Here is a 14123-nt window from a genome sequence, read left to right as displayed (position 1 = left end):
CCTGCATTGGCAGGCGGACTCTCAACCACTGCGCCACCAGGGAAGCCCTGATTTGGGAAGTTTTTAGCCATTATTTCTTCAGATATTCTCTCTACCCCTTTCTATCTCTTTTCTTCTTCTAAGACTCCTACAATTTGTATGTTGGCCTGCTTGATGGTGTCCCACAGGTCCCTTAGGCTCTGTTTGCTTTTCTTCAATCTTTTTTCTTTCTGTTCTTCAGCCTAGATAATTTCTGTTGTCCTGTCTTTAAGTTTACTGATTCTTTCTTCTGCCTGCTCAACTCTGCCTTTCAGTCACTCTAGTGAATGTGTTGTTTCAGTTATTGTACTTTTTAGCTCCAGAATTTCCTTTTGGCATCCCTTTAAGTTTCTTTTTTTAATCCCTAATTACATTTCCATTTTGTCCACACATTGTTTTCTTGATTTTCTCCACATCTTCCTTTAAATCTTTGAGCGTCTTTAAGACAGTTGAGTTGTTTTAAAGTCTTTGTCTAATACAACTGCCATAAATAAGTATTTTTCAGGAACAGTTTCTATTGATTTCTTTTTACTTTCAATGGGTTATACTTTCCTGTTTCTTTGTATGCCTTGTGATTTTTTGTTGAATATGAGACATTTGAGTCTAGTAATATGGTAACTCTGGAAATCAGATTCTCCTTCCTCAGGGATTGGTGTTTTTTATTACTGTTTTGGGTTTTTTTTTTTTTTTTTTTGATTGTTGTAAACTTAATCTCTTAGGTCTTTTCATAGCCTTTCCTTGGGCATTCATAGTCACTTTCTAATTTTCCCCTTACAGGCAGTTGTTTTTGAATGGCCTATTTTTTTTTTAATAAGCTGGTCTTTATTGTATTTTTTCAAACATTAATGTATATTTTTAATTTGTTATTTATTTTATTTTTGGCTGTGTTGGGTCTTTGTTGCCACGTGCAGGCTTTTTCTAGTTGTGGCAAGCGGGGGGCTACTCTTTGTTGAGATGTACAGGTTTCTCACTGCAGTGGCTTCTCTTGTTGCAGAGCATGGGCTCTAGATGTGCGGGCTTCAGTAGTTGTGGCCTGCAGGCTTGGTAGTTGTGGCTTGCAGGCTCTAGAGTGCAGGCTCAGTAGTTGTGGCTTACAGGCTTAGTTGCTCTGTGGCATGTGGGATCTTCCCAGACCAGGGCTCAAACCTGTGTCTCCTGCATTGGCAGGCGGATTCTTAACCACTGTGCTACCAGGGAAGCCCATGAATGGCCTCATGTTTAAAGTCTGGCTCTCAAAAGTGGAAAAGCAAAATATGAGGGGGGAGGGGGAGAGCACTAGCTCTTTAAATCCACTGGAAGTCACTTCAGGTAGATGGGGAGGGGCTTGCAACAATGAGGGGAGGTGCAAAACGGCTGCCTGCCTCTTTGTGTCTTGGTCTGCACCTCTGTAATCAGAAGCGGCAATTAGTGACCAGAACACAGATCCCCATTATTTGGAGGAGAGGCTCCTTGCTGCCCACCCTGGCTCCCATAAACTGTGTACAAGCTGCTCCAGGAACATGTACACAGCTGCCTGCCACATCACTGAGGGTGGTGGATGGGTAGTTGCTACTGTGCTAAGAGCTGAAATTGACCAAAATTTACTGCAGTTTACCATCCAAGAGTTTCCCTGGAAGTTGCAAGCCTTCAACAGACTTCAGAGTTCCAAAATAGTTGTTCCCAAATCAGACAGATTCTGCCAATGCAGTTATTGTCTGTGTGAGAACACAGGTTCCTGGTGCTTGCTACTCTGCCATCTTCACAGAATCTTCTCCATGATCTAATTTTGAGTTAATTTTTGTGTGTAGTGTGAAGAAAGAGTTCAGATACACTTTTGGCATGTTTATATCCATTCTCCCAGCACCATTTGTTGAAAACAATATTGTTTCTTTAATGAAGTAACTTGACACCTTCATAAAAAATAAATTGACCATAAATGTGAAGGCTTATGTCCAGTCTCCTAATTATGTTCCAGTGATCTATAAGGCTATACTTACACAAACACTGTACTGTCTTTTTCATTACATTCTTGGCACATAATAGGTGCTCAGAATTTGTTAAATTGAAATTGAATTGGCTAGACTTATTAAAGGATCTGTGTTCTTAACACTTGGTGCATTTTTGTCTTTTTTCTGTTGAGGTGTGTGTTGGGGGAGGGGGGCGTTGTTGGTTCATTTTTGTTTCATTTCTCTGTAGTTTCCTGTCAAGGTATCTTTTGAAAACTTCTATCCTTAGGCTGAAAAGAAATTTTATGCCTCACTAAAGAAAAAATATCAAGGACAGAGTACCCTTTGGGATAGGCATGCTGGTAATGGTAGCAGCTATCAAAAAACAGAGGACATTAGTTGGAACTGCACTATTTAAAGTAGTGAAATCCAGAGGCTGATTAGTTGCCATCATCATGCTATACCTTCCATAGAAGCTCAGCAGTGTTTTAAGCATTGCTGTATTCATTGCTTTAAAATGAAGTCTTACCAGAATATACTGGAAGTATTTTATGAAGCAGTAGACTTTGAGTTATAGCTGTACCACTTGGCAGTAGAATCACTCATGAGCAAGTTATTTAACTTTCCTATGACTATGATTACTTTGTGGGGAAAATATTCTTGCTCTATCAATTTCTTACAGTGTTAATGAGATTCAACTAAAGGGATGTTTCTGTAAGTGCTTTGCAAAATATAAAGTGCTCTACAAACATTTAAAATATTATTTGTATATTAAGCACTGATACACACTTTTTTTTTCTTTCAAACACTTTCTAAGATAAGGTGAAAGGAAAAGGATGAACAGTCATTGAACTGTTGGGTCATTTGCTGACAAATACAGTTGAAATGGGTAAAATCGGGAATATTAAAACTCAAGAACGTGGGACATAGGGAAAAGCTATGAGAGTGAGAGGAACATTTTCTTCAGTCTCTGTCTTGCGACAGGAAGTTGGAAAGGAAATGATACTTTTCTTGGAGAACATATAAACTCTCTAACTTTACATAATTGAGTAGATTGTGATAGTCTTACCTCCTTATCATTTGTGTGTAGAATTTATGTAAAAATTGCTTTTAAATATACTGTAAAAGTTTGAGTAATACAAGGCTAGAGTAGTTAAGGCAGTGTGGTATGGCATAAGGGTAGACATATGGGTTGAAAGAATAAAATTAAGAGTCCAGAAAGAAGCCTTTTTATTTATGTTCAGTTGATTTTGGACAAGGGTGCCAAGACAATTCAATGGGAAAATAATAATCTTTTAACAAATGATGCTGGATAGCCACATGCAAATGAATGAATTTGGACCCCTTCTCACACCATATGCAAAAAATAACTCAAAATGGATTATAAACTTAAATGTAAGAACTAAAACTATAAAGCTCTTAGAAGAAAATACAGGAGTAAATCTTGATGACCCTGAGTTAGGCAGTGATTTCTTGGATAAATTGGACTTTGTCAAGATTAAAACTTTTGTGATACTAAGGATACTGTCAAGAATGTGAAAAGACAACCCACAGAATGGGAGAAAATATTTGCAAATCATGTATTTGAAAGAGACTTGTTTCTAGAATTTATAAAGAACTCCTAAACTCAAAAATAAAAAGTAACCTAATTAAAAATTGGGCAAAGTGGACTTCTCTGGCGGTCCAGTGGTTAAGACTCCATGCTTCCAATGCAGGGGGTACAGGTTCGATCCGTGGTTGGGGAACTAAGATTGCATGTGCTGTGTGGTGCAGCCCAAAAAAATTTTTTTAGTAATAAATTCACATGTAGTTTAAAAAACAAAAAAATAACAAAAAAATTGGGCAAGCTATCTGAATAAACGTTTTTTCACAAAGATATACAAATGTCCAATAAGCACATGAAAAGATGCTTAGCACCATTAGCCATCAGGTAAATGCAATTCAAAACCACAATGAATCTCTTTCACACCCACTTCACACCCACTAGGGTGTTTATAATTTGAAAAGATGTATAATAACAACTGTTGGTGAGAATGTGGAGAAATTAGAAGCCTCATACATTGAATACATTAACAAGTTGTAAAATAGTATGGTCACTTTGGAAAACTATTTGGCAGTTTTTCAAAAGGTTACACATAGAGTTACCATATGTCCCAGCAATTCTACTTCCAGGTATATACCCAAGAGAACTGAAAACATGTCCACACAAAAACTTGTTGCATGAATGTTTACTGGAGCATTATTCATAATAACCAAAAGGTAGAAACAGCTCAAATGTCCATCAGCTGATGAATTGAGAAATAAAATATGGTGTATCCATCAGTGGGATATTATTTGGCAATAAGGAATGAAGTGCTGATAGATGCTATAATATGGATGAATCTTGAAAACATTTTGCAAAGTGAAAGAAGCCAGTCACAAAAGACCTTATATGGTATGATTCCATTTATATCAGATGTCCAGAATAGCCAAATCTATACAGACAGAAAGTAATTAGTGTTGCCTAGGGAACAGCTGAGGGGAGGGATTAGGAGGGAATGGGAAATGATGCTAATAAGTTCTGGGTTTCTTTTTGGGCTTGATGTAACTTTATAAATGGGTTATGGTTGTACAACTCTGTGAATATATTAAAAACCATTTAAATGTGCAAATTAAATGGGTAAATTGTATGGTACATGGATAAAAAATAATTTAAAAATCAAGCAATACCCAACTCAAAAAACATGAAGTAAAGAAAAGGACATTTGCAAATGTATCTGTACTGGTTATCTTCTGGAGATAGAGAAGAATCAGATGGTTGATTGTCTCTATGTTATTTTTTTTTCATTCTCTATCCTTCTAGTGGCTGACCAGGTTTATTAAATGCATGCATGCACTTTTGTGTTGATTGATAGTAAATCTTAATTCATTTTTGACAGGAATTGAGTTCTTCTCAGACTTTATCACATGATGGAGGATTCTTCAATAGACTGGAAGATGATGTTCATAAAATTCTTATTAGAGAAAAAAGAAGAGAACAGCTTACAGAATATAATGGAACAGATAATTGCACAGTTCATGAACACAACCAGGCATGTAAAATAGAAAATTCTCTTAAAATCACAGTGAAATTATTTTTCTTTTTTAAAAAACCTAAGCAGTGGAACCCAATTATGATTGTATAAAGTTACAGTTTTAGGATATTATCTTAGTCATTATTACACATAGATACTTATATTAAAAAGTATGAAGACTTCTTTAGTTGATGAATATTTATTGAGCATGTGCTATAATGCTAGGTATTGTTAGGCACCAGTGTAGGGGAGTGGGAATATCAAGATGGATAAGACCATCCATGCCTTAGACAGAGTAGTGGGGATAGGAGGAGGGAGACTGGAAAAATATCATTCAGCATGATGAAGGCTTTAAGAGAGAAACGAACAATAAAAAAGGTTTTTGAATAGAAAAGGTAATAGATCACTCCTTGGGTGAATTGGGAAAGGTATATAAATAAGTGACATTTGGGATGGATTTTGAATGGTGAATAACTGTATAAATTGAGAAATGGAGAAAACCTAAGGGAGCTCCAAGAGCAATGGCCCAGAGCTATGAAAAGCCTTAGACTTAATATTCAGGAAACTGAAAAATTCTGCATCTAAGAAGTATAGACTTAAGTGAGTGTGGGATAACATGACTAGAGAAATAGATTGGATTTAGATTATAAAGGTCTTTTTATGTGAAACTAAGAAGTTAGAATTTTATCCTGCAGACCAGGGGTTGCAAACTATGGCTGGTCAGCAGTCTGTTTTGTTTTGTTTTGTTTTTTTTAGCATTCTGTTTTTGTAAGGCTCACAAGCTAAGAATGGTATTCACATTTTAAAATATTGTTTGGAGAAATACAGAAAGAAAGAAAAGATATTATCCTATAGAGACCTCCAAGTCTGCATTTATTGTTCTCACCACAACCACCAGTCTTCTCTTTTACTTCCTCTTAAACTGTGAATCTGTTCTTTACCTTATATTGACCTCCAATACTTACTGGTCAGTCATTCAACAAATTAAACACTGCTGTGTTGTGTTATATAGGACACAAAAGAAGCCCGACTCTTAAGAACTTGTCACTCCAATGCAGCAATAATATTGCTTTATAAAAACACTATACCACATGAAAATCTATTTTCAACTTAGTACGGGAAATCCTTGCCTGCCCTGAGGTACTTGTGAGCTTCTTCCTTTCTGGCATTGAATTAAATTTTGTGTTTTCCTGTCTTGTCTTGACTGTCAAATTTTATGTACAGTGCAAGCAACTGTGTTAACATTTATAGTTAGCATATTTGTTTCCTCTTTTTACATTGATTATGATTTTCCCCGTTGTGGTTTGTATCTTCTTATTTTTCTGAGTCATCTCAGATCATTGTTGGATAGTAAGAATGATATTAATATACTTGAGCAAATAATTAGATGTTTCAGATCTTTTGTAGGGCAAAGTTGGGTACACATAAGTTTAATTAAATTATTAAGTAATGTTAATGATATTTTAAAACCAAAGTGACAGTGCAGTATAGTAGAAAGAGAACAGTCTTTGAAATCAAACCTAATAACACAAAATATAGCACTGCAGCTTATCAGCTGTGTTACATTGGAATGAAATTACCTGCCTTTCAGGCACTGTTATTATGAAAATTAGCGATTATGATGTAAAATGTTTAGCAGAGCATGTTGTACACAGCATGCACTTGATAATTGTTTTTGTACAAGGTGGAAAGTGGTAGATCCAAAAAAGGTAATTCATAGGAATGGAGATGAGAGATGGCTTTCTTAGGAGAAAATAGCTTTTGGTTTTTGTGGGCTTTTTAAAATTATTTATTTATTTGGCTGTGCCAGGTCTTAGTTGTGATGTGTGGGATCTTAGTTGCAGCATGTGAGATCTTTAGTTGCAGCATGCAGGCTCTTTTAGTTGTGGCAATGTAGACTCTTAGTTGCAGCATGCAGGATCTATTTCCCTGACCAGGGGTCAAACCTGGGACCCCTGCATTGGAAGAGTGGAATCTTAACCACTGGACCACCAGGGAAGTCGGAAAATAGCTTTTGAATTGGAATTTAAGGGACAGTAGAATTTGAACATGAAGAAGTGAGGAAGAAGAAACTGGAATGTCAGAGTAAAAGAATGGAGGCAGTGAAGAATAAACCAGTTTAATTAAGACAAAATTCAAAGAGGAGCATAGTATAAATTTGGCATAGTGGGTTTGGAGGGATTGTGGAGGACTTAAAAGCCTGATTTATGATTTAGTCAGGAGATAATAAAGAGTTTTTGAGCAGAGGACAAAGTTCTATATGGTAATACTAATTTCACTGCAGTGCCTAGGAAAAACGGAAGGAAGGTGAAGACTAGTGATAGGAATTGGACAATATGCCATATGGTAAGGATGTAGAACAACAGTAACAAATTACTAGTGGTAATGTAATTTGGTATGACCATTTTGGAGAACAATTTGGCATTAACTTTTAAAGTTGAAGATGATGGGGAGACTGTGTTTTAGAAATTCTACGTTAGATTAAACCCTGAAGACATCTTCAACAAGAATGATTCAAACTCAGTTGTTTGTGACAACAAAATCAGTAGGAGAAATGAATGAGCTACAGCAATACATAGCAACATGGATAAATATCAAAAACATAATCTTTAATGAAAAAAGCAAGTCACCAGGGCTTCCCTGGTGGCGCAGTGGTTGAGAGTCCGCCTGCCGATGCAGGGGACACGGGTTCATGCCCTGGTCCGGGAAGATCCCACATGCCATGCAGCGGCTAGGCCAGTGAGCCATGGCCGCTGAGCCTGCGCGTCCGGAGCCTATGCTCCGCAACGGGAGAGGCCACAACAGTGAGAGGCCTGCATACTGCAAAAAAAAAAAAAAAAAAAAAATAGTAATTGCATCAAAGCATGTAAACATCTGTGTTGCTCTTGATGTGTTACCAACATTGTCTTCTAGCAGCAGGATATGAGTTTACTAACTTTTCCACAGCTTCACTGGCATTCCCTCTAATGGCCTTCGGGGCTCTGTTTTATCAATTGTCTTTGTGGCATATTTCACTCTTGTTCTGTGGATACCTTATACTCACTATGTCCAAACTCGAGGTCATCATTTACTCTCCAAACCAAGCGTTTGGCTTGACTTCCTCATTTCTGTTTTTGGTTTTATCATTTTATCCAGATATTCAGACTCTGAACCTCCTGTTTCACTTTTCTGTTTTTCAAAGTTGGGGAGTTTTTAATCTTTGAAATAGTTCTCAGATCTATCTTCTCTTCCATTCTTATTAACATTTCTCTAGTTTAGGCTCTCATTATCTTTTTTTTTTTTTTTGGCTCTCATTATCTTTTACTGGTATTATTTCAGTAACCTAATAAGTCTTGCTGCATCCTGCCTTCTAATTCTAGGTAATTTATCTTATACATTGCTAACAGATGACTTTTTAAAAAAATTTTTTGGCTGCACCACACGGCATGTGGGATCTTAGTTCCCTGACCAGGGATCGAACCTGTGCCCCCTGCACTGGAAGCGTGGAGTCTTAACCACTGGACCGCCAGGGAAGCTGAACAGATGACTTTTTGAAAAGCAAGACTTCCATCCTGCCACACCATGTCCCTAAGCTTCAGTGTCTGTTGAATCAAGTGCAGATGTCCTCGACCTGACATTTAAAGCCCTCAAGCTTTTCAAACTGAGAGTCCCAACCCACTTAACCAGTCCTGAAATCAATTTAGTAGATTGCTACAAGCACTAACCAAAAAAAAAAGTTGTCAGCATATATGACATCTGTTCGTATTTTATGAAATTTGTTTCTGTGTATATGTGTATATATATAACATACAAATACATACATACACTGACATGTATGTGCATTCTGGGTCACGATATAAAACATTCCTTAACATGGGTCACTGTCCAGTAAGTTTGAAAGCATTGTTCTACAGTGTAGCTTTGGCCTAAGTAACTTCAGCTGTACTCTTTCCAGTTTTTTCTTCTAGCTAGAGCAGAGCACTCCTATCACAGTGCTGGATCCTTCCCAGCTTTGCTCAAGGTTCATTTCACATGCCGTCTCCTCCCTGAAGCTCTCTCATTGCCCTATCCCAATCCCAAACACAGAAAATCTGGATATGATCTTTCCTTCTTTTTCTATACCTCATAGCATTTTGTTTTTCTTATGGCACATTTCACATAGATTACAAATCCCTTGTGGACATAGACTTATAGACCCTTTAATCTTCATTTTAGTATAATGTCTTCTACTTAGAAGATAAGTTTAAAATTTATTTAATGAAATATAGGACTTCATAAAAATGGGTATACATTAAAACAATATGGTTTTCTGTTTTAAAAAGTGATGTTTGTTGTAGAAATTCTGGAAATAACTGATAAGTGAAGAAATTTTAATAGTGGCAAAAATACTTGAGGGCTTAGTATATATTTACCAGATATTCTATTAAGTACTTAAAATGATTATTTCATTCAGTTCTCACAGTTAACTGTGAAGTTGATAGGCACCTTTATGATCCCCAATTTGCAGATGCAGTGGAAAAAAATTGACCCTAATCTCATTCACTTGGAGAAAACTACCATTGATACTTCATTGTGGTCCTACTTTTCTATGGATTTACACTTTTTCCCCAATAATGTAGAAACTTACATGAACCACTTTTCAGTTAAATACAGAGATGGTGAGCAATTCAGATCATTAAGTAAGACATTGACTCTTGAACAACACAGGTTTGAACTGCTTGGGTTTACTTATACATGGATTTTTTTCAGTCGAGGTTGGTTGAATCTGCGGATGCAGAGGAGCCGCATATACAGAAGGCTGACTATATACGACTATATGTTTTTTTTTTTTTTTTTTTTTGGCTGCATCACATCTTAGCTGCGGCATGCGGGCTCTTGCCCCACAGCATGTGGGATCTTAGTTCCCCAACCAGGGATCAAACCCGCGTCCCCTGCATTGGAAGGCGGACTCTTAACCACTGGACCGCCAGGGAAGTCCCTGACTATGTGTAGTTTTGATTTCTCAGAGGGTTGGCGTCCCTAACCCCAACATTGTCCAGGGGTCAACTGTAATGTTTTTACATTAAATAATAATGTTTATAGCTAAATTGATTTCAGTTACCCACACTGAGGAAAATTTTTTTTTTTTTTGCGGTACGTGGGCCTCTCACTGTTGTGGCCTCTCCCGTTGCGGAGCATAGGCTCTGGACGCGCAGGCTCAGCGGCCATGGCTCACGGGCCCAGCCGCTCCGCGGCATGTGGGATCTTCCCAGACCGGGGCACGAACCCGTGTACCCTGCATCGGCAGGTGGACTCTCAACCACTGCGCCACCAGGGAAGCCCATGAGGAAAAAATTTAAATATACCAGTTTGATATAACATTGCTTACTACTGAGGTTGCACACTTACTGAGTTTTTATTGGTCATATGCCTGCATATAGGTGCAACTGTTCTTTCTAGTTTTTTTCATTTACCTTTTGATTTTGTTTCAGTATTTCTGGAGATTTTTCATTAAGTTAAATCTATCAGTCTTTTCCTTTTTGTTTTCTCCCTTTCATACTATGTTCAGAAGAGCTTTCCTATTCAAAGATGTTAGCTAGTAATATTATAAAGAGTTTAATACTTAAGTGGTTTTATTTTTTTTAGTTAAATACTATTTTATATTATTCAATGATTATATACTCAGTATAAAACAATTTTGATGAAAGGAAATTTTTAAACAATGAAGTGAAATCTTCCATAATAATTCTAAGAGAGTTATTAAAATGTTGATGTATGTCCTTCCAGGATTTTTTCTTTGTATATAGTATTACAATTTTGAGATCATACAGATGTGTTTTATGGTTCTGTATCATCATTTTTAGTGATTTCAGAGTTTTCAGTTTGTAAATTTGTCATATATTTAGCCTATATCCTTATTGTTGGGCATTTAAATTGATGTCCAATTTTTTGTTGTAACAGCAGTGAACACTTTCATAGATACTCCCCCCTCGCGTATCTATTTAAGATAAATTCCCGGAAATGAGATTTTTGGGCCATTATAATAGTATGTATATTTCTAATTTTGATCCAAATTTTTTCTTCCATAATCATCTTATACTATCATCTTCTTCACTAATCTCCAACCGGGCTTGCCTCTTTAATATCCTTCAAATTCTGTAGGCTCTTTCCTGCCTCAGGGCCTTTATACCTACTGTTCTTTCTACCTGGAAAGCTCTTATCTCCCTCCACTTTTTACTTAGCCAATTCCTACCCAGTCACTCAAGGTTCATCTTAAGGGTCATGGCCTCAGAGCTTCCCTGATCCACCAGGGAATAATCCACATTATTCCCTTTATAGCACTGTGTTTCTTTTCGTCATTGCTTAAACCTTGGTTTCTAATTGCAGCATTTCTTTATGTAATATCTGCCTCCTCCACCAGACAAATCCCATGAGGGCAAGAATCTTTTCAGTTCTGTTCACCATTGTACACCCAGCACCCAGCATAGGTGCTCAGTGAGTATTTTTGGAATAAAATTGTCACCACATTACTCATTAGATATAGAGAACCAGTATATATCCTTATGAAAAGTATGACTTTGGGTTGATTTTTTTGCATTTAAATTTATTTATTTTGGTGTATGTTACAAGATGGCAGGCATTTAACTTGATTTTTCCAGTTAGCCATTTGTCCCATATACTACCATTATTCTGTAATTCAGCCTTTTCTCACTTCTTTAAAATACCATAGTTAGTTATATTATAATAAATTCTTGTGTCTTAAATCTCTTTCTGGACTTTCTTTTCTGTTACATTGCTGTGTCAACATAGGTGCCATGACATGCTGTTTTAATTATTTTTGCTGTATAATATATAATTATCTGGTAGGCAAATTCTACTGCATTAACTTTTTGTTTCTATCCTGTATTCTCCCAGGTGAAGTTTTGACTATCTCGCTAAGTTCCAAAGAACAAAACTCTATTGAAATTTCTATTGAATGTACAAATTAATATTTAGTAATACTTAGTTTTCCTATCTAAAAACATGCTTTGTTCTGTCCTTTTCAATATTTTATCATTTATTGATCCTGAAAATTACTGAATTTTATTCTTGGGGATATTTTTTACTGCTGTCTGGAGAAAATGTTTTTTCTAGTTATATCTTCTATGTGTTAATTGCTAATATAGAGAAAAACTATTTTTGTTCTATTTTTATTCTTTTATTTTATTTTTTTTTTGCGGTACGCAGGCCTCTCCTTTTGGCCTCTCCCGTTGCGGAGCACAGGCTCCGGACGCACAGGCTCAGCGGCCATGGCTCACAGGCCCAGCCGCTCTGTGGCATGTGGGATCCTCCCGGACCCAGGCACGAACCCGTGTCCCCTGCATCAGCAGGTGGACTCTCAACCACTGTGCCACCAGGGAAGCCCTATTTTTGGTTTTTTGTATTATTTATTTTGTATTTTTCTCATAAGTTTTCAATTCTTTTAGGTTGTTAAGATAGACTAATAACAACTTGTCAGAGACCACTTTAGTATGTTTATTCCAGGATGGAAATATCATTTCAAATTCCTGATATTGTTCTAGGTTACGTTTGTAGTTTGAGATTAGGCATAAATATCTTATTTGCTTGTACTGTACATAATTACATTTATAAAATTGAGTACAAGTGGAAATGTATTCAACAGTTTAGGTTGCTTTAGAAAATGAATTAAAATTGGGACTTTTTTTCCTCTTAAACCTTTCAAAAAGGATATTGTAAATCAGAATTGGCAGAACTGTCTTTGTTCTAAAATGTTTTCCCCCTTTAGGAAGTAGTTCTAAAAGATGGAAGAATTGAAAGACTAAAGTTGGAACTTGAAAGAAAAGATGCTGAAATCCAGAAGCTGAAAAATGTGATCACTCAGTGGGAGGTTTGTATATATTTACTGTTGTAAACTAATTCTATAAATTTGTACATTTTCTGTTTTTATTATATTGAAATATGTTTAATATTTGATTGATAGAAATAATATTTCTGCTATTTAGGTTTTTTTAATGCATTAATTATATATAATCTGAATGATAGTATATTTTTACCATAGTAAAATACATATAACATTAAATTTGCCATTTTAACCGTTTTTAAGTGTACAATTCAGTGGCATTAAGTACTTTCTCAGTGTTGTGTAACCATCACCACTGTCTATTTCCAGAACTTTTTCATCATCCCAAACAGAAACTCTGTACCCATTAAACTCCCTATTTCCCCTTCTACTGCAATCCTTGATAACCTCTGATCTCTGTAAATTTGCCTATTCTAGGTACTTCCTATAAGTGGAATCATGATATTTGTCCTTTTGTGTCTGCCTTATTTCACTTGGCATGTTTTCAGCATGCATATCCATGTTGTAGCACGTATCAGAACTTAATTCCTTTTTATGGCTGAATAATACTCCACTGTATGTATATACCATATTTTTTGTTTATTACTCTGTTGATGGACACTTGCACTGTTTCCACCTTTTGGCTATTGTGAATAATACAGCTATGAACATTGGTGTACAAGTATCTGAGTCCCTGCTTTCAATTCTGTTTGTATATACCTAAGAGTGGAATTTCTGGATCATATGGTAATTCTATGTTTAACTTTTTAAGGAACCATCAAACTGTTTTCCATAGCAGCTGTACCATGTTACATTTCCACCAGCAATGAACAAGGGTACCAATTTCTTCACATCCTTGCCAACACTTGTCATTTATACAATTTTTTTTTAAACACAAACCTATTACTCTCCTCTTTTCTTAGGCTTTTAAAAAAATCTCTTATTCATCTCAAGTATCATTCTCTTTTTGAACTAATATTTATTCACTCAACAATTATTTGTTGAATGCCTGTAATAGGCCAGGTGCTTTTCTAGACCCTGTGTATGTAATAGTGAAAAAGAGTCAAGTTCCAGCCCTGCTGGTTCTTATATTTCCCTTCCTCGTCTACTCATGCCTTTAAGAATTATCCCTGTTAAAACCTTTTTGAACTGCACCCACTTCTGCCTTAGTTTTTTCTTTGTCATTTATATTTTCTTTTGCTTTTTTTGAGCATTTACCATGTGTTAGGCACAGTGAATACAAAGATGAGTTAGTAAGAAGCTCATAGTCTAATGGAGAAGGTAATCATGTAAATAATTGCAGTACAATGTAGAATTTGTGACTGAGTT

The 14123-nt window shown here is 36.2% G+C and overlaps 1 protein-coding gene across 6 annotated transcripts in view; it reads left to right on the top strand.

Moving 5' to 3' along the window:
- GKAP1 (G kinase anchoring protein 1) overlaps positions 1–14123 on the top strand; it is an 81031-nt gene that overhangs the window by 57564 nt on the left and 9344 nt on the right. For 4 of the 6 annotated variants that reach the window (XM_030832781.3, XM_030832779.3, XM_060301082.2 and 1 more), the window contains exons 8-9: positions 4862–5014; positions 12741–12842. In XM_030832781.3, the coding sequence (XP_030688641.2) occupies positions 4862–5014; positions 12741–12842 (255 nt within the window). The remainder of the gene's footprint in view (positions 1–4861; positions 5015–12740; positions 12843–14123) is intronic. The other 2 variants (XM_030832782.3, XM_060301084.1) reach the window with 1 other exon arrangement.

This window comes from Globicephala melas, chromosome 6 (assembly GCF_963455315.2).
Source record: "Globicephala melas chromosome 6, mGloMel1.2, whole genome shotgun sequence".
Taxonomy (NCBI): Eukaryota; Metazoa; Chordata; class Mammalia; order Artiodactyla; family Delphinidae; genus Globicephala; species Globicephala melas.
The sequence above is the reverse complement of the archived record's forward strand: the minus strand, read 5'-3'. Positions and strand labels throughout refer to the sequence as shown.